Below are 18,722 nucleotides of genomic sequence, written 5' to 3' on the forward strand. Positions count from 1 at the left end.
GCCCCGCCGAGTGAGTTAGAGGCTCGTCCCGCCGTACCTATACCTCTTTCGAGTGCCAAGCTCGCTTTTCATCGCATGCGAAATCCTCAGCTTCAACTTGAAAAAATAGAGGCATGCAGGCTAATCATATTTCTCTACAACAATATGCTTACAACAACGTAATAACAACCTTTGAAGCTCCTGGGGCAACCGAAACAACACCCTCACTGGAGACTTCACCGCCATTAGCACTATTTACCTTGCTATTGACGACGACGAGCTCCCATGTGCTGTTCGACTTGCCCTCAATAACGTCGACGGAAGCCTCCGATCCGCTGGCCTTGATTCTCAATGACAACACACTCTCACCCAAAGTCTCGTGATTCGGTATGTCCACCGTGGCATCCATGCCCTCTTCGATGTTTACCAACACCTTGAAGCCATCTGCCCAGTCATACTCTACCTTCTCACCCCCTTTGCCCATCGCTACAGCACCACCCGGCTTGAGCAGCACGGGCAGAGTAAAGAAGTCAAACGTCTCTGTCACGTAGCCGGGACCTTTGCGGAGCTTCTGGTCCAAGATGCCGTACCATTCGCCCTTAGGAAGGTAGTAAGTGACAGTGTCATCCTCACTGAAAACAGGCGCAACGAGAAGGCTGTCGCCCAGCATGTACTGCTGGTCGAGATGCCATACCGCCGGATCCGAAGGATATTCGAGGAACATGGCGCGAAGCATAGGGATGCCGGTATGGTGAGTGGTGATAGCCTGGGAGTATAGGTAGGGCATGAGTTGGTGCTTGATCGAGACGAAGTGCTTGAGCACCTTGGATGCTTCTTCCGTCTCATCGATCAGCCATGGCACCTAGTTGAGGTTAGCGAACAATTTTGAAGGCAAAGAGGTCTGGGTTACGTACTCGGAATGATGCACTACCATGCAACCTCGAGTGCGAGGAAAACAATCCAAAAGCGATCCATCGCTTGAACAGCGCCGGGTCGGGCTTTCCTTCAAATCCACCAATATCATGCGCCCAGTACCCAAATCCACTGAGCGCTAGTGACAGACCACCGCGAAGGGTCTCAGCCATAGCTTCAAAGGTGGAATACGGATCGCCTCCCCAGTGTACTGGGAATTGTTGGCAGCCTGCTGTCGCCGATCGTGCAAACAACGCCGCATTGTTCTTCCCGTAGTTCTTTTCTAATACCTCGAATGTGACCTTGTTATACAAGTATGCGTAATAGTTATGCATTTTCGCAGGATCCGAGCCGTCAAAGTAGACCGTGTCACCGGTAGGAATGCGCTCACCGAAATCAGTCTTGAAAGAGTCGACGCCGATATCCACGAGCTTTTGCAGCTTTTCTTGATACCATTTGCAAGCGTCTGGGTTGGTGAAGTCGATAAAACCCATGCCGGCTTGCCAGAAGTCGTACTGCCACACACTACCGTCGCCACGCTTGATGAAGTAGCCCTTCTCGGCTGCCTCGTCAAAGATAGAGCTCTCCTGTGCAATGTACGGGTTGATCCAAACGCAAATACGGACACCCTTGTCTTTCATGCGCTGCAGCTGGCCCTTGGCGTCAGGGAAGTAGTCCTTGTCAAACTCGTAATCGCACCATTCGAAGCCCGGCATCCAGAAACAGTCGAAGTGAAAAACGCTTACGGGGATGTCGCGCTCCTTCATACCATCGAGAAAGGAAGTGACAGTATTTTCATCGTAGTTGGTGGTGAAGGATGTGCTCAGCCAGAGACCGAAAGTCCATGCTGGTGGGAGGGCGGGAGCACCAGTGATCTTGCTGTAAGAGGAGAGTATGTCTTTCGGAGATGAACCATGGATAAGATATATGGAGAGAGATTCTCCAGGAACGGCGATGTTAACTCTGGTTGTGCGCTCGGATTGGATCTCGAGCGACACAAAGCTTGAGGTGGGAATGAAGACGCCGTAACCAGCGGATGTGATGAAGAAGGGAATGTTCTTGTACGTGAGTTCAGAACCGGTACCACCATCATCGTTCCACATCTCGATTGTCTAATTCTCGTGAGCGATGTACTTGACCATTCTCATGGCATCTTCTTACCTGTCCGTTCTTGGCAAACGGTCCAAAGCGCTCCCCTAAACCATACACCTTTTCTCCAACGCCTAGCTGCAGCTGATACGTTACCCATCTCTTGCCCTTGTTTGGGTCTGTGTAATTAGCTTTGGGATGCAAAGCCGTGGTGCCCTCCTTGACATAGCCTATTGATCTCCATCCAAGTTTAGTAAGCTGCTTCTTCCTGTGGCGGAATACGAGATCGAATGCTTTGGGCTGCGTATTGACCGTGGCCGATAGATCACCAACACTGAATGTTAAGCTTTCGTCATCCTTGGACGTTGTGATGGGAGCTGCATGCTTTTCTTGGCCGTTGGGGAACAACTCGAAGTTTGGCGCTTGGGTTACGCTCTTCTGCTGTCTCCAGTGCGTTGATGACAGGTAGATGACATTGTCGATAGGAGAGCTAACGTGATGTGTCAAGGTTGGGTTGTTCAGAGTATCACCTCTGAAGTTGATGGGTTTAGATGCCTGGGGTGAATTAGTTAGATAGCATCCTGTATATGAGATTTTGGACACCTACTGTAACAAAATGCAACGAATCCTCCCTCGCCTGGGCTTTTACCGTCTCCACTGCCCAGTCAATGAGTGTGTCAGGCGCAGGATGCCAACAGCCATGAGAGAACTTCACCATGTCGATTGATATCCGGGCGTGTGACGTTCACGATAGCAACTCTGGAATCCCTCATATCTTATAGAGAGCCTTAAGATTTCCGACGATTCCCCATGGTGGATCCCGAACGATCCCTATCAGTGGAGACGAACCAGACAGCTTACCACCGGTTGAGGTGCAGCTTCAGATGTCTTCGTATTTTCGCAGTCGCATGTGGGCCTCATCGAGTCAGAAGGAGCTGGCCAGGTCCAATCGAAAGCGATATCATGAGTTGAAGCGGATCGTATGACCTCCAATAACGACTTAGCGCTGAAGGGTGATGTTCGGTAACCGGATAAAGTCCCCAGATACACGTGAGGTGGCCGGTTAAAGGCGCAAGCAGGCCTCCAACGTGGAGTATTCCGCCAAGCATCTCGTATTTAAGGCGTGCAACTCCGCTCCTGATCCCCCGACTTTTTAAACCGCTTGCTCAACTCGTCTTCTAAACAATTTTCATAGCCAATCAGAACTGAAATCAGCTCCTGGATAAACTGGTTAAATGCGACTCTCTGCCGATCATGTGCACGACATTCGGTACAAGTACCGAGCCCTAGGCCTCACTCAGAGCACACCACGACTCATGCCGGCTTCCGATCGCGCAAACTTTTCCAAGCATACGGTTGCGACAGCTAGTTCCAGGGATTCGGTGTAGTCTGGGGATCTCCATGGGGGTCAATATATAAATAGCGGGGACATACCATGCAACGCTACTTTGGCATATCACTCTATTGCTTTGTTCCTTAGACGTCGTCTTATCATCGTCATCAACGACCACAGTGCTATGGCGACTTCGATCAAGCCGCGTGTGAATGGGTACACTTGGGGTTGTGGCCTGTTTGCAGCGGTTGGCTCTCTGTTGTACGGCATCGACTCTGGCATCGTCTCAACAACCATCGCACAGAAGGCATTTATCGAGTACTTCGACCCTTTCACCCCTTCCCTCAAAGGCGCTCTTGTCAGCACGTTTGGAGCCGGCTCTGTATTTGGAGTCTTCTTCGCAGGGTGGTCTGCCGATTATTTCGGCCGTAAAAGGACCATCATGATTGGAGCCATCGTCGCGCTCATCGCTGGTATCATTCAAGCCGCGTCCATCAACATTGGCATGCTCATAGCTGGACGTATCATCGGTGGTTTTGCAGTCGGCATAATGAGTCAGTAGTACCAGAGTTCCAAAAACCGCTCGTGCACTGACTTTTCGAGATATGACCATCCCCATCTACAATTCAGAGATTGCTCCTCCGCACAAACGGGGTATGATATCCGGCCTCCATGCACAGTTCGTCGGTATCGGGTTCGCTTGCGCCAACTGGGTCGGCTTCGGGTGCTCCTACTCACACGGGCAATTCCAGTGGCGTTTCCCTCTAGCATTCCAGTGCCTTCCTGCTATCATCGTTCTTCTCGGCGTCTTCTGGCTCCCATTCTCTCCTCGCTGGCTTCTCGAACAAGAGCGTGACGATGAAGCTTATGCGGTCATCAAGCGACTCCACGGAAATACTGGTGATGACACATTCTTTCGAGCTGAATTCACTCAAATGCGCGACCAACTGCGCTTTGAGAAGAGCCAACAAGCTACAGGCTGGAAGGACTGCTTCGCCACCAAGAGCAACAGGAAGAGAATCCTGCTTGCCGTGCTCGTTCAGGCGTTCACGCAGCTTTCAGGTGTCAATGTTATCAACTACTATCAGACCGATCTGTACAAAGGGCTGGGTCAGACTGGCCATATGGTTACACTCTTGGCTGGTGTATACGGCCTTGTAGGCCCAATTGCCAACGTAATCTGCCTTAGATACGTCGATACGTGGGGTCGCAAGAAGACCCTCTGGATTACTGGCCTCATCATGTCTCTCGATATGGTTCTCGTCATGGGCCTTAGCGGCGCTTATGGAAAGTCTAGCAACACGGTTGCAAAGGGCGTCACCATCGCCTTTATTTTCTGCTTTTCCATTATGTGAGTATTCATATCACTACTTTCATAGACCACGTGCTAATCTCTCAAAGCTATTCTCTTGGCTATAACTCGATCCACTACATCTACGTTCCGGAGATTATGACGATGGCTATCCGCGCAAAGGGTTCCTCCATCTCAGTCATCTCCAACGTCCTCATCAACATTGTATTCAACCAAGTCTCGCCTATCGCGTTTACTGAGGTCGGATACAAGTATTACTCGCTGTTTATCTGCACCAACCTTGTCGGTGCTGTGGTCGTATTCTTCATTTTCCCGGAGACAAAGGGCAAAACGCTCGAAGAGATAGCCAATATCTTTGGTGATGAGGTTATCGTTGCAGACTTGGCGACTGTGAAGGAGAAAGTAGGACATGAAGAGGATGGCAATGACGTTGTAATGGTTGAGGATAAAGAGGCGAAGAAAGATACTTGAGTACAGAAAGATGTGTTCTTAACATATGGGTCCCCGGCATGGTGGAACTACTATATCCCTTGAAGCCTTTCTGGGTTAGGGAGGAATGCGGGTCGCTGCCGTGCCCAGTCCCGTGCCTTACCTACTCGCTTGGAACCGAGAACTAGGGTGTATAGTATGATGTGCGCCTCCCGCCCTCTTCTACCACTTACAGCATTGTACCTACCAAGTGCTTTAGATCTTTCCCATCTCGCAAAATACGCATTTTCTGCATCTTTTCACTCTCCCCTCGCCCTCCTAACGGCCCTTCATTTTCTTCGTGTCGGCCTTACCTTATCACTAGCGAGGATCCGAAACCTCCAACTTCAACTTTGAACTGTTGCTGCATGCTTTTTTGTCAGAGACTATTGAACTTGGCCCATTATACCTATCTGAAAAGCGCTTAGGAATCCTGGAACAGCAGCTCTTGCCTTGCACGAGAGTCAGATGGACAGACTAATGGCGATATCGAAGCGTATAGGGAGTTGTGTACGAGTTGCCGATAGGACTATTTTTACGATGGTGCCTCAGATTAGGTGCTTGCCTGAGCAGAACTGCGCAGGTTTAGATCTTTCAGAGTGGTCCTGGGGTTGTGTTAGAATTGAAGCAGATATATTCGTTCGAGAGGGTGCCTAAAAGCCCTTGAGAAACCTCGAGGCTAAAGCTTGTGAAGAACTATCTTTAGATAGCCGTGTGTTGGCATGGGGGATCACCCGCAAGCTCGCGTCAACTCCGCTAACGATGACGTGCGCGTCACACAACACGCCAAACACCAATCAAGACGCGGTTGTTGACACGACGCGACATCACTATCTATACCCTGAACCTGCGACATATTTGACGCAGATGATGCCTTCTGCTGACAATTGTATGCCTTGCCTCGGAATACACGTTGCACCGACTCGCATCATGGAATGCAGCATCATCCCGTGGCACTTGAGCCAAATGCACGGCAACAACGACGTAGCAACAACACTTGCACCTTGAACATGCCTCCAGACGAACAGGAACCCTTGTTGTCGCGATCCGCTTCGCCGACAGACAGCAATAAGACCTTTGTTTCCGGCGATGAGTCCAGTACCACCGTCGGCGAAGGGACAACGCGCTCCATCGAAGACGATGTGCTCCCAGAAACATCAACCCTCGGGCGGACCATAAACTGGCCCAGTGCCTACATCCTCGTCATCTCGCGTGTCATCGGAAGCGGCATATTCGCAACACCAGGCGTCATTGTGAAGTCGGTCGGAAGCGTTGGTCTCTCGCTCACACTATGGGTCGTTGGAGCTATCATCGCAGCCTGCGGACTCGCAGTGGGATTAGAGTATGGTTGTATGCTACCTCGTTCGGGCGGCGAGAAGGTCTATCTGGAGTTCACGTATCGGAAACCGCGGTTCCTAGCGAGCACAATGGTTGCGACACAGGCTGTGCTGCTAGGCTTTACAGCAAGTAACTGCATCGTTTTCGCGCAGTATACGCTCTACGCGTTCGATATCGAGGCTACAGATTTCTTGCGGAAGAGCCTGGCTGTAGGGTTGCTTACTGTGATCACGATTATACATGGTTGCTTCAGGACGGCTGGTATCAGGATCCAGAACTTCCTTGGATGGATCAAGGTTGGGCTTGTTGTTTTCATGATCTTTGCTGGCCTTTTCGCCGTCGCCCTTCGACCTCAAGGACCCGACGGGAAGAGAAGTCACTTTCCAACCGGACCAGACCTGTGGAAGGACACAGACTGGAGCTGGGGCATTATTTCAACATCTCTGTTCAAAGTATTCTATTCATTCGCCGGCTTGAACAACGTCAACAACGTTCTGAATGAAGTGCGAAACCCGGTGCGGACGCTCAAGTCGGTTTCCATCACCGCACTCGTAACGGCATGTATTCTGTACTTGCTGATCAACGTCGCGTACTTCACCGTTGTCCCTCTAGACGAGGTCAAGGATAGTGGAGAGCTCATTGCGGCGCTGTTCTTCGAGAAGGTCTTCGGGGCGCGGGTAGGAAAGACGTTATTGCCGCTTGCTGTGGCATTGTCAGGAGCTGGGAATGTTATGGTCGTCACATTCGCCTTAGTATGTTTCTGCAAATCCTAGACTTGGGCGGTGGCTATTCTAACTGCAATCAGGCGCGTCTTAACCAGGAAATCGCCCGCCAGGGTTTCCTCCCCTATTCCAAGATCCTCGCATCCTCACACCCCTTCAACGCACCTCTCGGGGGACTAATAGTGCACTATATACCTTCGCTCCTTGTCATCGCACTTCCACCGTCCAGCGAAGTATACTCCTTTATACTAGAAGTAGAGGGTTATCCTGGTCAAGTGTTTGCACTAGCGACGTCCGCTGGACTGCTGTGGCTGAGATATAAGAGACCAGATCTGAAACGGCCATTCAGAGCGTGGAGGGCCGCTGTCGTCCTCCGTGTCGTCTTGAGTGTATCACTTTTGGCTGCTCCTTTCTTCCCGCCGAAGGGCGGGCGGAAGAAGGGTGAGCTCTGGTATGCAACGTATGCAGTTGTCGGCATCTCGGTGATCATCTTTGGATTTTTGTACTGGTACGTTTGGATCAAGCTCATTCCGCGGTGGAAAGGCTACCGGGTGGAAGAGGAAACAAGCGTCCTTGACGACGGGACAACGGTTACCTCGCTTGTTCACGTTGAGATTTAGACTAGACGCGTTTCAACACGCTAAACATGTCAGAAATGCACACGTTGATCGTGTAAATACGGTGTTGAGTAATTCACCAAGTGACGTGACCTCGTATGTGCATTTAGGATAAGACATGCGCCCTTCGGTTTATCAGCATATAATAGCTTCAGCCAATTGGAACCGCATCCTCCTGTGCTGTAATCCAGCGGACGATCTACGGATGCTTCAACGTCCTCGGCAACATTTCAAATCCAATCACCCAGTGTTCTCACCATATTGCGTGCTGCGGGGAAGCTAGATAGCTGACATATCCCGCGTGAAACATCAACCTCACATAACGCGGGTATAAGAAATCGGAGGGACCACTGGAATAATCTACAATCAAAATCATATCTTCGCATTAACTATCAAGATAAAACTATACTTGACTATTCAGTATGGCGACCGCAGCAGTTATCCCTCCTTCCTCAACACCAACCCACACTCCCCAAACACTCCAATCAACCGCCCCCTCCACCACCTCTGGCCCCCAAGACGTCCACTCAGTGCTGCACTATTATAAGCCCAATGCCGACGGCTCGCCGCCACAGCCAACCTACACGGATCGACCAGAGACGTATGACCGCCCCTTTGAAGTCCACCCAGCAACTATCCGCGACGTACGAGGCAGCGAAAACAAGTATACCCTCGATGGCAATGGCTTCCAATTCCACCGAAACAGTGCGCAAGAGAAGGACTTTCTAGATGACGAGAAGATTAAGAGCGGATACTATGCTGAGACTGAGCAGCTGCTGAAAGACGTGTACGTATTCATACTTATTATACACCCGTGATCTCCAAATGTAAGATACGAGACTGACGCCTAACCTAGTACGGGCGCATCCCGCGTCTTCATCTTCGACCACACGATCCGGCGCCAGCCCCCTGGCCTCGCAGCTGCAGGCCGCAACCTACGCGGGCCGGTGCAACGCGTACACATTGATCAATCTTACTCAGCAGCTCTGTCGCGCGTGCCTCACCACTTACCTGAAGACGCGGAGAAGATCCTCAAAGGCCGCGTGCAAATCATCAACGTGTGGCGTCCGATTAAGACGGTGCAGCGCGATCCGTTGGCGGTCGCTGAGGCGAGTAGTGTAGATGATGGCAGTTTAGTTGTTACTGAGTTGATTTATCCGAATCGGAGGGGTGAGACGTATGCTGTTAAGCATGATGCTGGGCATCGGTGAGTTGAAGAGCCTGTACGTCGAAGAAAATGGTGGCTAACATGCATTTTCAGGTGGTTCTATAAATCTGGGTTGACGCCTGATGAGGTTTTGCTTATCAAGTGCTTTGATTCCAAGCTCGATGGGAGGGCGAGGCGCGTGCCGCATACAGCATTCCATGTTCCGGGCACAGAGGACAAGGAGGGACGGGAGAGTATTGAAGTCAGAGCGCTGGTGTTCCATGAGGATGATACTCTGGAGTAGGAGCACATACTAATGACTTTCTGGTAGTAAGATGCTATAGTATCGCCGAGTTCTTCCTAAACGATTTGTATAATGATTTGCGAGTTCTTTATCCCGCGTGGGTCTTTACCGCTCTATCATGATCAGTGTCAACGGCGATTCTCATTTCCTTCTCTTCCTTTGTTCTCAAACAACTCGTGACGCTCTGTCATCATTTTCATTGCCGCTGTAGTACCCATCATCATCCGCACTACTTCTCTCCACCAACTCGTACTCCTCTTCCGCACTCTGCACAGCCTTCCCGGGCCCATAATCAACGTCCTTGAACATGCGCCAGAAAATGCATCCCGTCCCGGTAGTAGCAATCGCCAATCCGAAATATAGCCACTGTTGATGCGGATCCTTCGCAAGCGGCGCTAACAGTATACCGAGAGCACTACCACCCGCCGATGTAAGTAGGAAAAGACTCATAATGAAGCTCTTCATGTTGGCGGGCGCCTTGGCATACGCCAATTCTAGGCCAGTAATGCTGGCTAGGATTTCGCTCAATGCGACTAATATGTATGCTGGCGCTTGCCACGCCACATGTAATTCGTTCGGCTTGTATCTACCGCCGCCACCCTCGATCATGCCAGCGGCGCATTTCAACGGATGCGAATAGCACGGTGGTGCGGCGTATATGACTGTTTGCAAGATGCCAGCGTAAAGCATGGCGAGCGCAGCGAAGAGAAAGCCAAGTGTGATGCGAGTAATAGGCGTGAAGGCGAAGTGGAGGCGCGTCCGGATGAAAGGGTATATCAGCCGGTCCATGATTGGGATAAGAAGGATGATGGTGATAGGGTCAAGGTTAGGGAGAATGTCGTTTGGGAGAGAGTGGAGTTGCATTTGGCCGGCTAAGAGGATGTGTCAGCAAGAAACAACAGCGCGAATGCGGGTGAGAATACCTTGCGAGACGAAATTATTCATCATCTGCGAGAACGTAACCCAATACATTGGGAAAAAGAGGAAGACCTTGCACGCCACTAGTGCAGTCTTCAGTTCTTCAATGAATGCATCGTCCCAGGTTACTTTAGACTTCCCAATTCCATGTTCTTGTGAGGAAGGCTTAGCTTTATCCAAATCTCCTCCACTCCTCGCTGCAATCCAGAGTGCACGAAAGCAATTTCCAATGACGCCGCCCTGTGGCGGCTTGATCACATATCTCTTCTTCCCAGTCACCAACACTACATAGCCAACGCAGAACATGAGCAGCGGCAGTAGATATGCGCTCCAAAATCCAACATGCAGCTCCAGCATTGTCGTCGCAATGGCTGATATCGAGCCCAGATTGATGCACATGTAGAACACCATGTAGACTCTCTGTACTGTAACTTCCGGATCAACAATGACCTGCTTCCCGCTGCGCAGTGTCTTGACAAAGGGCTTCGTAGACCGCACCTGCTCAGCAACCAACGGCGAAACATTGCTCTTAATTCCACCAGTACCCAACCCAATAACCACCATTGCGACAATGAGCCCAGGAAACGCTGCTCCCCGTTCAATACTCCAAGGCAAGCTCGTGACAAACAGAATCGCTATGCCAACCATGTACACAACACTAAACCACTTAATCGTCGCGTACTTCCCCAGATACTGGTCCGCCACCACTGCGCCCAGGATAGGCGTGACATAGCACCAGAACTGGAAGAAATTCGTCATCGCAGTCGCACGCGCCTGCTTCAGTCCAAGCGCGCCAGGAAGCCCATTCGCATCGTCGTGGGCGTTGGCGATGTAATTCTGAAACGGCCCCGAAAGGCCATAGTAAGCGAAGCGCTCGCAGAGTTCGACGATGGCGACGAGGAACGCGCCGTAAGGGACTGTGTCCGCTACGCGCGGTAGGAAGAGGAGATCTTCTGGCGTGGGAACAGAGCCGATGTAGACTGGAACGTCTAGGTCTTTCGCTTCTTCTTGCTCGTCGTCGTTATTCACTAATAACACCTCTTTGCCATGCGCTGTCAGGCCGGCGGAAGATCCCTCGGTCTGCGCAACGGTTGTGTATACACCTCTTTCTTCACTCTGGCGCGAACGCCATGCTGAAGGCATTTCTTAGCCAAGGATCCCTCACACACACACTGGATACTAAGTGCAACTATGTCGCTGAATTCGCCTCTTCCTCGTCCGTTACCCCTGTCTAGAGCCGAAGAGGAGATATGGTAGCTTATTTGTATGGGCTGTGCGTAACTCATTGCATCTGCCGCGTCTCGAATAACACAAGCTCATCAAAGAAAGGTGTCAGCATTCCGGTGACCCCGAGCGATTGAGAGACAGGGGCTGTGAAAGGATTGAAGACACGATGCACGTTCACGGAGGTGAGACCGTGTCCGCTTCGGTCTAAGCCGAATCTGGACCTGAATAGCGCCACATGCACCAGCCACAACGACTATTCGAGTGTTTTGCAAGTAGACTGAAAGATGCGTGTGTAGTAAGATAGTATTTCCGCTCTATCGTTGAGGCGACTAGTCTGAGTGACAGCTGCATAGATAATCCTCCGCCCGCCGATGCGATTTCATCACTTCTTCCCAGCGAAGAACCTTGTCAACCTCCCTCCAACCTCCTGGACACCCGCTCCATCGACCAGACTTCCTCTGATCCATTTTGGCAGTTTATCTTGAATGCGCTTACTCCCATACCGGCGATCCAACATCAAAATCGCCGCATAGTCTCCTTTATGCCTAATGGCTCGCCCAACACACTGGTTCACAGCGCGCATACACGCATTCTCGTAGTACTCTCTCGCTGCTGCTTTGCCGTCTCCTCCATTCTGTGCTTCCTTGGACGAAATGTACTGCATCTTCGCCTTCCACTCCGCAGAATGGGGGTTGGGAAACGGCAGGCCAACGACAACCACGCCGCGACCGAGCGCGTCGCTGAAGTTTATGCCTTCAGAAAGCGTGCCGCCGATTACAGCAAATAGGAGGGCGCCACGGCCATTTCCGCTTGCGACGGCGGCGCTGTAAGCCATAAGGACAGAGTCTACGGCTGCTTCTTTTGATGATGAGGCTTGGCCAGACGGCAACTGTTGGCTGCGCTGTTCGAGAAAGACGGGCTTCGTTTGGGTAAAGCTATCCCAGAAAGTCAAATTTGAAGAAGGTGGAGAGAGACGTTTCCAGGCTGCGATACAGGTATCAAGGTAAGCGTAGCTGGGAAAGAACACTACGAGGCCGTCCGGAATATGCTGGGCGAACGTGAGCATACCAAGGCCGAGATCCGTTATCGTCTTCTCTTTGTTGCGGCTCTCGAACGTGAAGTCGAAGTCTACGGCGCTCGATGTCTTAACAACGGGTACGGCGAGAAGGTTGGAAGTCGGAATGACATGACCGCAAGATAGCGTGGTGATTTTTGAAGGACTTAGGTATGAAAGTAGATGTTGCTCATAGTCGCTCATCGGGGACATCGTACCGCCCGCCAGCACGACTGCTCTCGCATCCTCTACGATGTCTCTGAAATGAAACGTCGGGTCTAAAAGCATATATCTTAACGTGATGCTAGAGCCATCTTCTTTCGAATAGAAGAAGCGGCCTTCCGCGGATGGATTCATTAGTGAGAGCAGAAACGCCTGGACGTGCATCAACACAGGAACAGTGTGTCTCGGACCTTGCTTAGTCGCGCTTTTTGGGTTATTACTGCCATTTTCAGCTGATACTTGCGAAGAGTATGCGGTGTACCCATCAACCTTTCGTGCGAGCCTGCTCTCCTGCAGGTACGTGTTTAGCTTGAAGATATTGATTTGGTCAACGCCTTTGCCAGACATGATTGATGCCATGTCAACCAGACCGTCAGCTACTTTTGCAGTGCCATCGATGGATTGTAGATAGCCGATAATCGAATCGAGTATCCGCACAGTTTGAGCAACGTAAACGCGATTCTTGCCCTTCAGCTTGTTGCGAAACTTTTGAAGGTAGACAGCGAGCTGCGCACGCGACTGCTGCACCTGCTCAAGGGTCACAGAGACGGAGTAGATGCCAGCTATAGCATCCATAAGATTGTGAGCTTCGTCAATGATGATCACATGGTCTTTGAGTGAAAGTCCAAGCGCTTCACGAGCTGTTCGTTGGAGAAGGAGCGGATATGGTAAGGTCACAATCTGCGAGAATCAGCAAACCAATAGTAGACAGCCTTAAAGATGCAATGCTCACCTCGCAATACTTTGTCGCTGGTCGAGAAGCGTAGTAGGGACATACACCCAGCTTCTTACCTAGCGAGCCTAGATCCTCGATGTCCCTGATCTTGGCAAGCGCATGGTCTCTGAACTCGGCTATCAAAAGCTCATTTTCCTTTGTTGCCATATGCGGACAGCGGCCCTCAGCACTAGTACTTTGCTGCAGCTCTAGACACCGCTCGTTGATCGCAGTAGCGCTTCCGAGCCGGTTGACCTTGCTATTGATGCAGAGGTTCTTTCTTGAGCCAAGAGTAAGGTGTTTCACATCTTCTACAAGGTCATCCTCATAAGAGTCATCAACGTGAGACTCCGGGGTGATTGCCGGGGGAATTTTCACTCGTCCTAGTTCGTTGGCGAACTGCGTCAACTGCGAGTGTGTGCGGGAGCAAAAGAAGATCTTTGTCTCGTCCGGCACTTCTCCTTCGTCCCTCGACTCTCCGACAGCGAATCCAAGCTTTTCCATAAGCGCTTGGGTCTCCGTCGAAAGCCCAGAATCGTTAAATGTGCCGGTTAACGCTCGCTTATTCGACTCTGTGTCGCTTTCGTAGTCATCTAAGGCAAATTGCGCCTCGCCATCGTCCCCGTCAGCCTCGCCTGGTGCGACTTTTCGTCTTTTAGAGCTTGGCTCTCCGTTCTCGTAACGCGCTTTGGTACGCTTCTCCTTCGCCTTGATCTTAGCAATCCGATCATTGAGCTCCTGTCTACGACGAAGTGCTTCTTGCTTTCTTTGCTTCTGCGCGTGTTCAATGATCCAGGCTGGCTCATCGCTACTCGCTGCGTCAATTGCAAAGCCTTCTTCAAACGTGCGTCTCTTGTGATGGCGTAACCAGGTCAATGATCCGCAAATCAGGCTCAAGGATTTGCCGGTTCCGGTTGGCGATTCGAAAATGCCGACTTTGCCATCTTCAAGGCAGTCGTAGACAGCATTCATAAACTCCTTTTGAATCTCATATGGCTCGTACGGGTGGTGGAAATCCCGCGCGTGGTGGTCGTCGTCCATAAGTGGATGAGGTCATGGAGGTGCGGACGCAGGAAACGCGTCGCGCTAGGGAAAACGGGTGTTCACGTGGTGCGCTAACTCGATGCGCTTGGACGATTATCGCCACTTGCGGGTCCTGCCACCGAACTCTTCGCGTTCACAATGCTTCTTGAGGTCTATAGATTCTGCGAACACTTTTTGCATTAAAAAGCTACGATAAAGATATCTCTTCTTCACTTAACATCAACGGACCTTCCATACAGCACACCTCCTCTTGCACTATTCCTGAGTAGTCTTATACTCATTTCCATGGTATACACAGCTCCTTCACCCGGTTATCCCCCGGTCACTTGAACTCACACTTGCTGTCATATTGACACCTCGGCCTACTTCTGCTTACTTTCCCTGGTTTGTTGCCCACCGAAGACAAGACTCGTCGTCATGTTTGTCTGATTTAGTCTTCGTCAGTCTGCCCAATTTGGTCACTATTCGTACTGTCTACGCTGTCGGAACGTGAGATCATAGCGTAGTGGGAGTGGAAGGCAGCGCTAGGTCTGAAGATTTCTTCTTTGATAGATGAAAGGCGTGAGACTTCATGGTTGTAGCCGTCCTCTAAAGAGCGTGTTCTGAACTGTCGGCTGGGCCAGATCCAGCGTCCGCCGCCAAGGGGTGACTCGGGGTCTTGTCGGCGCAGCAATTCGGAGGGGTGGTACGCATCGTAGTTGCGGTAGTCGGTCTGATACTTAGCGAATGGCCGATATGCCTTGAGTTTAGCGTCGTCGCTTGTGTTGAGATCAGACTGGTCACCGTTCACATCGGATAGAGTGTAGCTGCCATGGTTGATTGGATGAAAATTGAGCTGGCAAGGAGACACGTCTGTCGTATAATCGAGTGTAGGGGAGACGTCGAAACGGGTGATGATGCGAAGACCTTCCAAGCGACTTTGTAGAGGCACGATGTTACTCGTGTCACTACGCCCAATGTTCGGGTTGATCTCCATAGGACATTGCTTCTCCGGGTCCTGATTCGAACAAGACTGCATATTGGACCAATGATTGCACTCCATAATTTGATGGATTTGTTGTAGATTTGCTTTGTGAAGCACACGTCAAGGCTCTGTGGATAGAACTTGTTCAAGTGGATGTTGCTGATATATCTTTCTGGTTTGTACCCCGTTCTTTGGGAGCAGAGAAGCAGTCTTTATATGAACCATAGAAGTCTGATCGAAGATACTAGAGAGGGTGCGACGGATCGTGAGACATTTTGATTTGCCGGGCTAGACCCCCTCGGGGTTTCCGAGCATAGCCAACTAGGGATCGGCGAACTACTTCCGAAAACATCTTTGTCGAAGTGTTAAACCGGAGGCAATTACCGGCACCTTGATTGGTCTTTGCAGTGCCTCGACGATTTTCAGGTCTCCGATGCCCATGTTCTAAGACGACACGTGAAGATCTCAACTTTGACTGGATCAAAGAATGTGTTCTATTCCATTGTGCAATGTCCTCTGCCAAAGACTCTTGACTGCGGCCATTAATAGTCGCAAGAATTTCCCACGTTCGTTATCGGGAAGCATGTTGTCGTTCTTTTTGTCTGACTTTACATGGCCGAACTTAGCTCATCGAAGTTAACAACCTCAACAGTGTGAAAGCCAAGGTCTCAAACAGGTATGACCGAACTTCGGATTTCGGACATGGCGAGATCTATACGCGTAAGCGGCCCCGAACGCAACGGTACGTCTGGCTACAGCTACAATATTCGCAGAGCACCAGGCGCATCTAGAGCACAAGTGCCTGGCGCATACACGTGAACAGTCCGGGACGTGATAACTAGTTAAGAGGTGATGCAGCTGCAGATCGTTTATCGTTGCTATCATCGTTGGGCGGCAGTGGACGGCAGTGTAAAGCGATGGAGAGTCGCTCGATGCAGGCTTGTCAATAATCGTGGGGTCAAGGTGCGCTGATAATGATGCTGGGCAGTGTCTCAGTCTACAACACCCAGCCAGTAACCATTTTAGCAAGAACAATGTAAGCATGTTCCTAGTAGAAAAAGTCACGCAATAACGACGTCAGTCACCTTGGCCAGCAATAGAACTAGGAGTTGTCAGCAAGGAATGAAAATACGTACGATCAAGTTGTGACTCCACTTCTTAACGTTTTGCAGCACAGACTGGACCGTGAATTCGGAATGCATCGTTATACCGTTCCAAGGCTTTATGGTGTCGATCGGTGGCAATAGGGAAACATTTAAGGTGCTCCCTCGAAGACATGATCGATAGTTGGAGAGTGTTGGATTGGAGTCGATTGCGCCGCCGGATCGAGAGAAAATTCGCGACAGGAAAAACGCACTGATGCACCACGCTGCGGAAGGACGTCGCACCTTGAATGTACAGTATTTATTCTTAATGAAATGCACAGAAAACAAATAGACTATGCCGCTGAACGCAAACTTAAAAATCAAGTCCCAGAAGGTATCGAAGCTAACCCAAAACACCGTGCACCATGTACAGTCATCACAGTGAGGTACTAGTCCTCTCTTTCCTCTAGCTACTTCGGATAAACGTGCTCTCCACTAACAGGCGTCAAGCGCTACAATGTCATGAACATGGCAACGACAAGCGCTACAACGAAGCTAATGGTCGCGCTGCCCTGAAGCTTACCACCTGCACCATGTATGCCGAGAAGCTCCGCCTGTCGTTTGAAGGTGACGTTCTGCGGAATAGACTCGTTCAGACACTGTCCGTTGGCGATGTCCAAACCAGCCAGGTCATTCGGCTCGCGGAAGAACATGTAGCTCTTGTTGTTCAAGCCCTTAAAACCCTCAGTGTTGTACGGGAACCACATTTCGCTATCCGTAGCCGATGTGTTGCGGAGGAAGATACACTGGACCTGTTGAGGATAGTCGTGCGCGAGCTGCGGGTAGTCCTTCATGACATCGCTGTTGGAAGTGTCGGCGACTAGGACGAACTTTCTTTTCGGAAAGGTCTCGAAGACCTTGGTGAGGAGGAATTTGCGGATCGTCAGTGTTGCGGAGCCATCGGAGAAATTAAGGGGTCGGGTGTCAAAAGAACCGCCGGGGTAGGTCTTGTAGATGAAGTCCATGTAGAGACGTGTCGCTTGCTCGGGAGTCGTAGTCAGGTAGTGGAAATGCGTGTTGTTGGGAAGCGTGCGCGACCAGTTGGCGTAGATGTCGGGCATATTCAACCATGGGGTGAAGGGACGAGCAAAAGAGTTCAGTAGGCCTTCTTTAGGATTGTAGATCTTGGTGACGCGCAAGATGTCGTCGATGTCGGAGATGAAGGTGATGCCTTCGGTAGGGACAAGAAAGGCAGTAGCATTGCCACTCAAGGTACCATTCGTGTAGACATTCAGTCGCTGGACGTTGTTGGTCTCGTTGCCGGCTAATAGTCCATTTTGTTTAATAGGTAAGAATACGTCGAAGTCGCCTTCAGCCGTCGTCTCGTATGGGAGCGTCAAGTTCTGCGTGCCGCCAGGAGCTGTAATGGCGTTACCGCCGCCCGGCTCTCCATCGCCGCCTTGGCTGGGCGCGGGCTCAAGTGACATGGAGACATTCTTCTTGCCCTGCTGGACGATGTAGATGGATCGCGTCAGGTTGCGTGCCTGGGCCTGCTGGTCAGGAGGTAGTTTGTCAACACTTGTGTCGATGAGAAAGACGTTGGCGAGATCATCGACCTTGGACTGTTTGATGTCCGGGAACTTGTAGACGTTGCCGTGAAAGCGCACGTTCCAGCCCTGGTCGGTCCAATTCGCATATGGGGGCACGTTGAGGACTTCGGTGGGCTTCGCAGCCAGATCGTCACCGATGCCGAGCTTGGAGAGTACCTGCGTGCCGGTGGGAAGGCCATCGAACCACCCCGGGATGCCTAGAGATGACCTGTCAGCACAAGCTTCGCCCAGAGAAAGCTTTGTCGCATTAGCAATGGGGAGGGTACCCACCGTCTGTAAAAAAGCTGGGGAGATCTGTTCCAAGCACGCTTGCCCACGAATGCGCAACGCCGTCTACGCCGCTCTTGATCTGGTTCAAGAGGTCTCGTTGTTGCACATAGCTGTGGCGGCCGTCGAACCGGATTGCAGCGGGAGTGACAATGGGGGCGCCGACTTGGACTTTGGATGGCGCCGCCGTAGCCTCTGGCAATGCAACGGCATTGGCAAGACCCAGTGTCGCACTGAGGAGCAATGCGCACTGCGAGCGATGCGAGACCATGTCTGCGGCGTGGTGGTCCTGGTTGAAGGAAAGGGGGTGGCCGACGCGTGCCTGTCGCGACGAGAAGCTGCTCACTTGTAGCCGAAGCGAAAGACTGAAGGAAAGATACACAGACACAGACTAC

General features: G+C 51.2%; 7 protein-coding genes across 7 annotated transcripts; 2 read left to right on the forward strand and 5 right to left on the reverse strand.

The window, feature by feature from the left end:
- Positions 1 to 4: 4 nt before the first annotated feature.
- K460DRAFT_308153 (glycoside hydrolase family 31 protein) lies at positions 5 to 2,891 on the reverse strand. Its single transcript, XM_040930097.1, has 4 exons — positions 2,588 to 2,891; positions 2,053 to 2,535; positions 894 to 2,003; positions 5 to 841 (listed from the first exon to the last, which is right to left on the reverse strand). Exons 1-4 carry the CDS (start codon positions 2,696 to 2,698, stop codon positions 149 to 151), a joined length of 2,397 nt encoding a protein of 798 aa, XP_040790748.1. The 5' UTR covers positions 2,699 to 2,891; the 3' UTR covers positions 5 to 148.
- A 256-nt stretch (positions 2,892 to 3,147) lies between these two features.
- K460DRAFT_393321 (general substrate transporter) lies at positions 3,148 to 5,463 on the forward strand. The gene is made up of 3 exons (XM_040935933.1): positions 3,148 to 3,867; positions 3,917 to 4,664; positions 4,715 to 5,463. The coding sequence occupies exons 1-3, from the start codon at positions 3,498 to 3,500 to the stop codon at positions 5,094 to 5,096; spliced, it is 1,500 nt and encodes a 499-aa protein (XP_040790749.1). The 5' UTR covers positions 3,148 to 3,497; the 3' UTR covers positions 5,097 to 5,463.
- A 431-nt stretch (positions 5,464 to 5,894) lies between these two features.
- Positions 5,895 to 9,221, forward strand: K460DRAFT_333958 (uncharacterized protein; the record flags this gene model as incomplete). Its single annotated transcript, XM_040930898.1, has 6 exons — positions 5,895 to 6,922; positions 6,962 to 7,183; positions 7,237 to 7,743; positions 8,370 to 8,557; positions 8,627 to 8,977; positions 9,032 to 9,221. Exons 1-6 carry the CDS (start codon positions 6,029 to 6,031, stop codon positions 9,219 to 9,221), a joined length of 2,352 nt encoding a protein of 783 aa, XP_040790750.1. The 5' UTR covers positions 5,895 to 6,028.
- Positions 9,222 to 9,386: 165 nt separating this feature from the next.
- On the reverse strand, positions 9,387 to 14,398 carry K460DRAFT_275335 (DNA repair helicase; the record flags this gene model as incomplete). Its single annotated transcript, XM_040928034.1, has 4 exons — positions 9,387 to 10,093; positions 10,145 to 11,253; positions 11,771 to 13,323; positions 13,376 to 14,398. The coding sequence occupies 4 exons, from the start codon at positions 14,396 to 14,398 to the stop codon at positions 9,387 to 9,389; spliced, it is 4,392 nt and encodes a 1,463-aa protein (XP_040790751.1).
- A 150-nt stretch (positions 14,399 to 14,548) lies between these two features.
- On the reverse strand, positions 14,549 to 15,716 carry K460DRAFT_364157 (uncharacterized protein). The gene has a single exon (XM_040932955.1). It carries the CDS (start codon positions 15,417 to 15,419, stop codon positions 14,832 to 14,834), a length of 588 nt encoding a protein of 195 aa, XP_040790752.1. The 5' UTR covers positions 15,420 to 15,716; the 3' UTR covers positions 14,549 to 14,831.
- A 244-nt stretch (positions 15,717 to 15,960) lies between these two features.
- On the reverse strand, positions 15,961 to 16,685 carry K460DRAFT_68889 (uncharacterized protein). Its single transcript, XM_040938633.1, has one exon. It carries the CDS (start codon positions 16,407 to 16,409, stop codon positions 16,011 to 16,013), a length of 399 nt encoding a protein of 132 aa, XP_040790753.1. The 5' UTR covers positions 16,410 to 16,685; the 3' UTR covers positions 15,961 to 16,010.
- Positions 16,686 to 16,962: 277 nt separating this feature from the next.
- K460DRAFT_277698 (uncharacterized protein) lies at positions 16,963 to 18,598 on the reverse strand (the record flags this gene model as incomplete). Its single annotated transcript, XM_040928196.1, has 2 exons — positions 16,963 to 18,257; positions 18,331 to 18,598. 2 exons carry the CDS (start codon positions 18,596 to 18,598, stop codon positions 16,963 to 16,965), a joined length of 1,563 nt encoding a protein of 520 aa, XP_040790754.1.
- Positions 18,599 to 18,722: the final 124 nt, after the last annotated feature.

Source organism: Cucurbitaria berberidis, assembly GCF_010015615.1.
Source record: "Cucurbitaria berberidis CBS 394.84 unplaced genomic scaffold K460scaffold_2, whole genome shotgun sequence".
NCBI classification, from domain to species: Eukaryota; Fungi; Ascomycota; class Dothideomycetes; order Pleosporales; family Cucurbitariaceae; genus Cucurbitaria; species Cucurbitaria berberidis.

Excerpts from the sequence above, each read along its gene's own strand:
- K460DRAFT_393321 (XM_040935933.1), top strand. The coding sequence starts at position 3,498 with ATGGCGACTTCGATCAAGCCGCGTGTGAATGGGTACACTTGGGGTTGT. Across the intron at positions 3,868-3,916 it reads TTTTGCAGTCGGCATAATGA|ATATGACCATCCCCATCTAC; the intron begins GTCAGTAGTACC and ends TGACTTTTCGAG. Across the intron at positions 4,665-4,714 it reads ATTTTCTGCTTTTCCATTAT|CTATTCTCTTGGCTATAACT; the intron begins GTGAGTATTCAT and ends AATCTCTCAAAG.
- K460DRAFT_68889 (XM_040938633.1), bottom strand. The coding sequence starts at position 16,409 with ATGCTTACATTGTTCTTGCTAAAATGGTTACTGGCTGGGTGTTGTAGA.
- K460DRAFT_364157 (XM_040932955.1), bottom strand. The coding sequence starts at position 15,419 with ATGCAGTCTTGTTCGAATCAGGACCCGGAGAAGCAATGTCCTATGGAG.
- K460DRAFT_308153 (XM_040930097.1), bottom strand. The coding sequence starts at position 2,698 with ATGGTGAAGTTCTCTCATGGCTGTTGGCATCCTGCGCCTGACACACTC. Across the intron at positions 2,536-2,587 it reads ATTCGTTGCATTTTGTTACA|GCATCTAAACCCATCAACTT; the intron begins GTAGGTGTCCAA and ends AATTCACCCCAG. Across the intron at positions 2,004-2,052 it reads CGTTTGCCAAGAACGGACAG|ACAATCGAGATGTGGAACGA; the intron begins GTAAGAAGATGC and ends CACGAGAATTAG.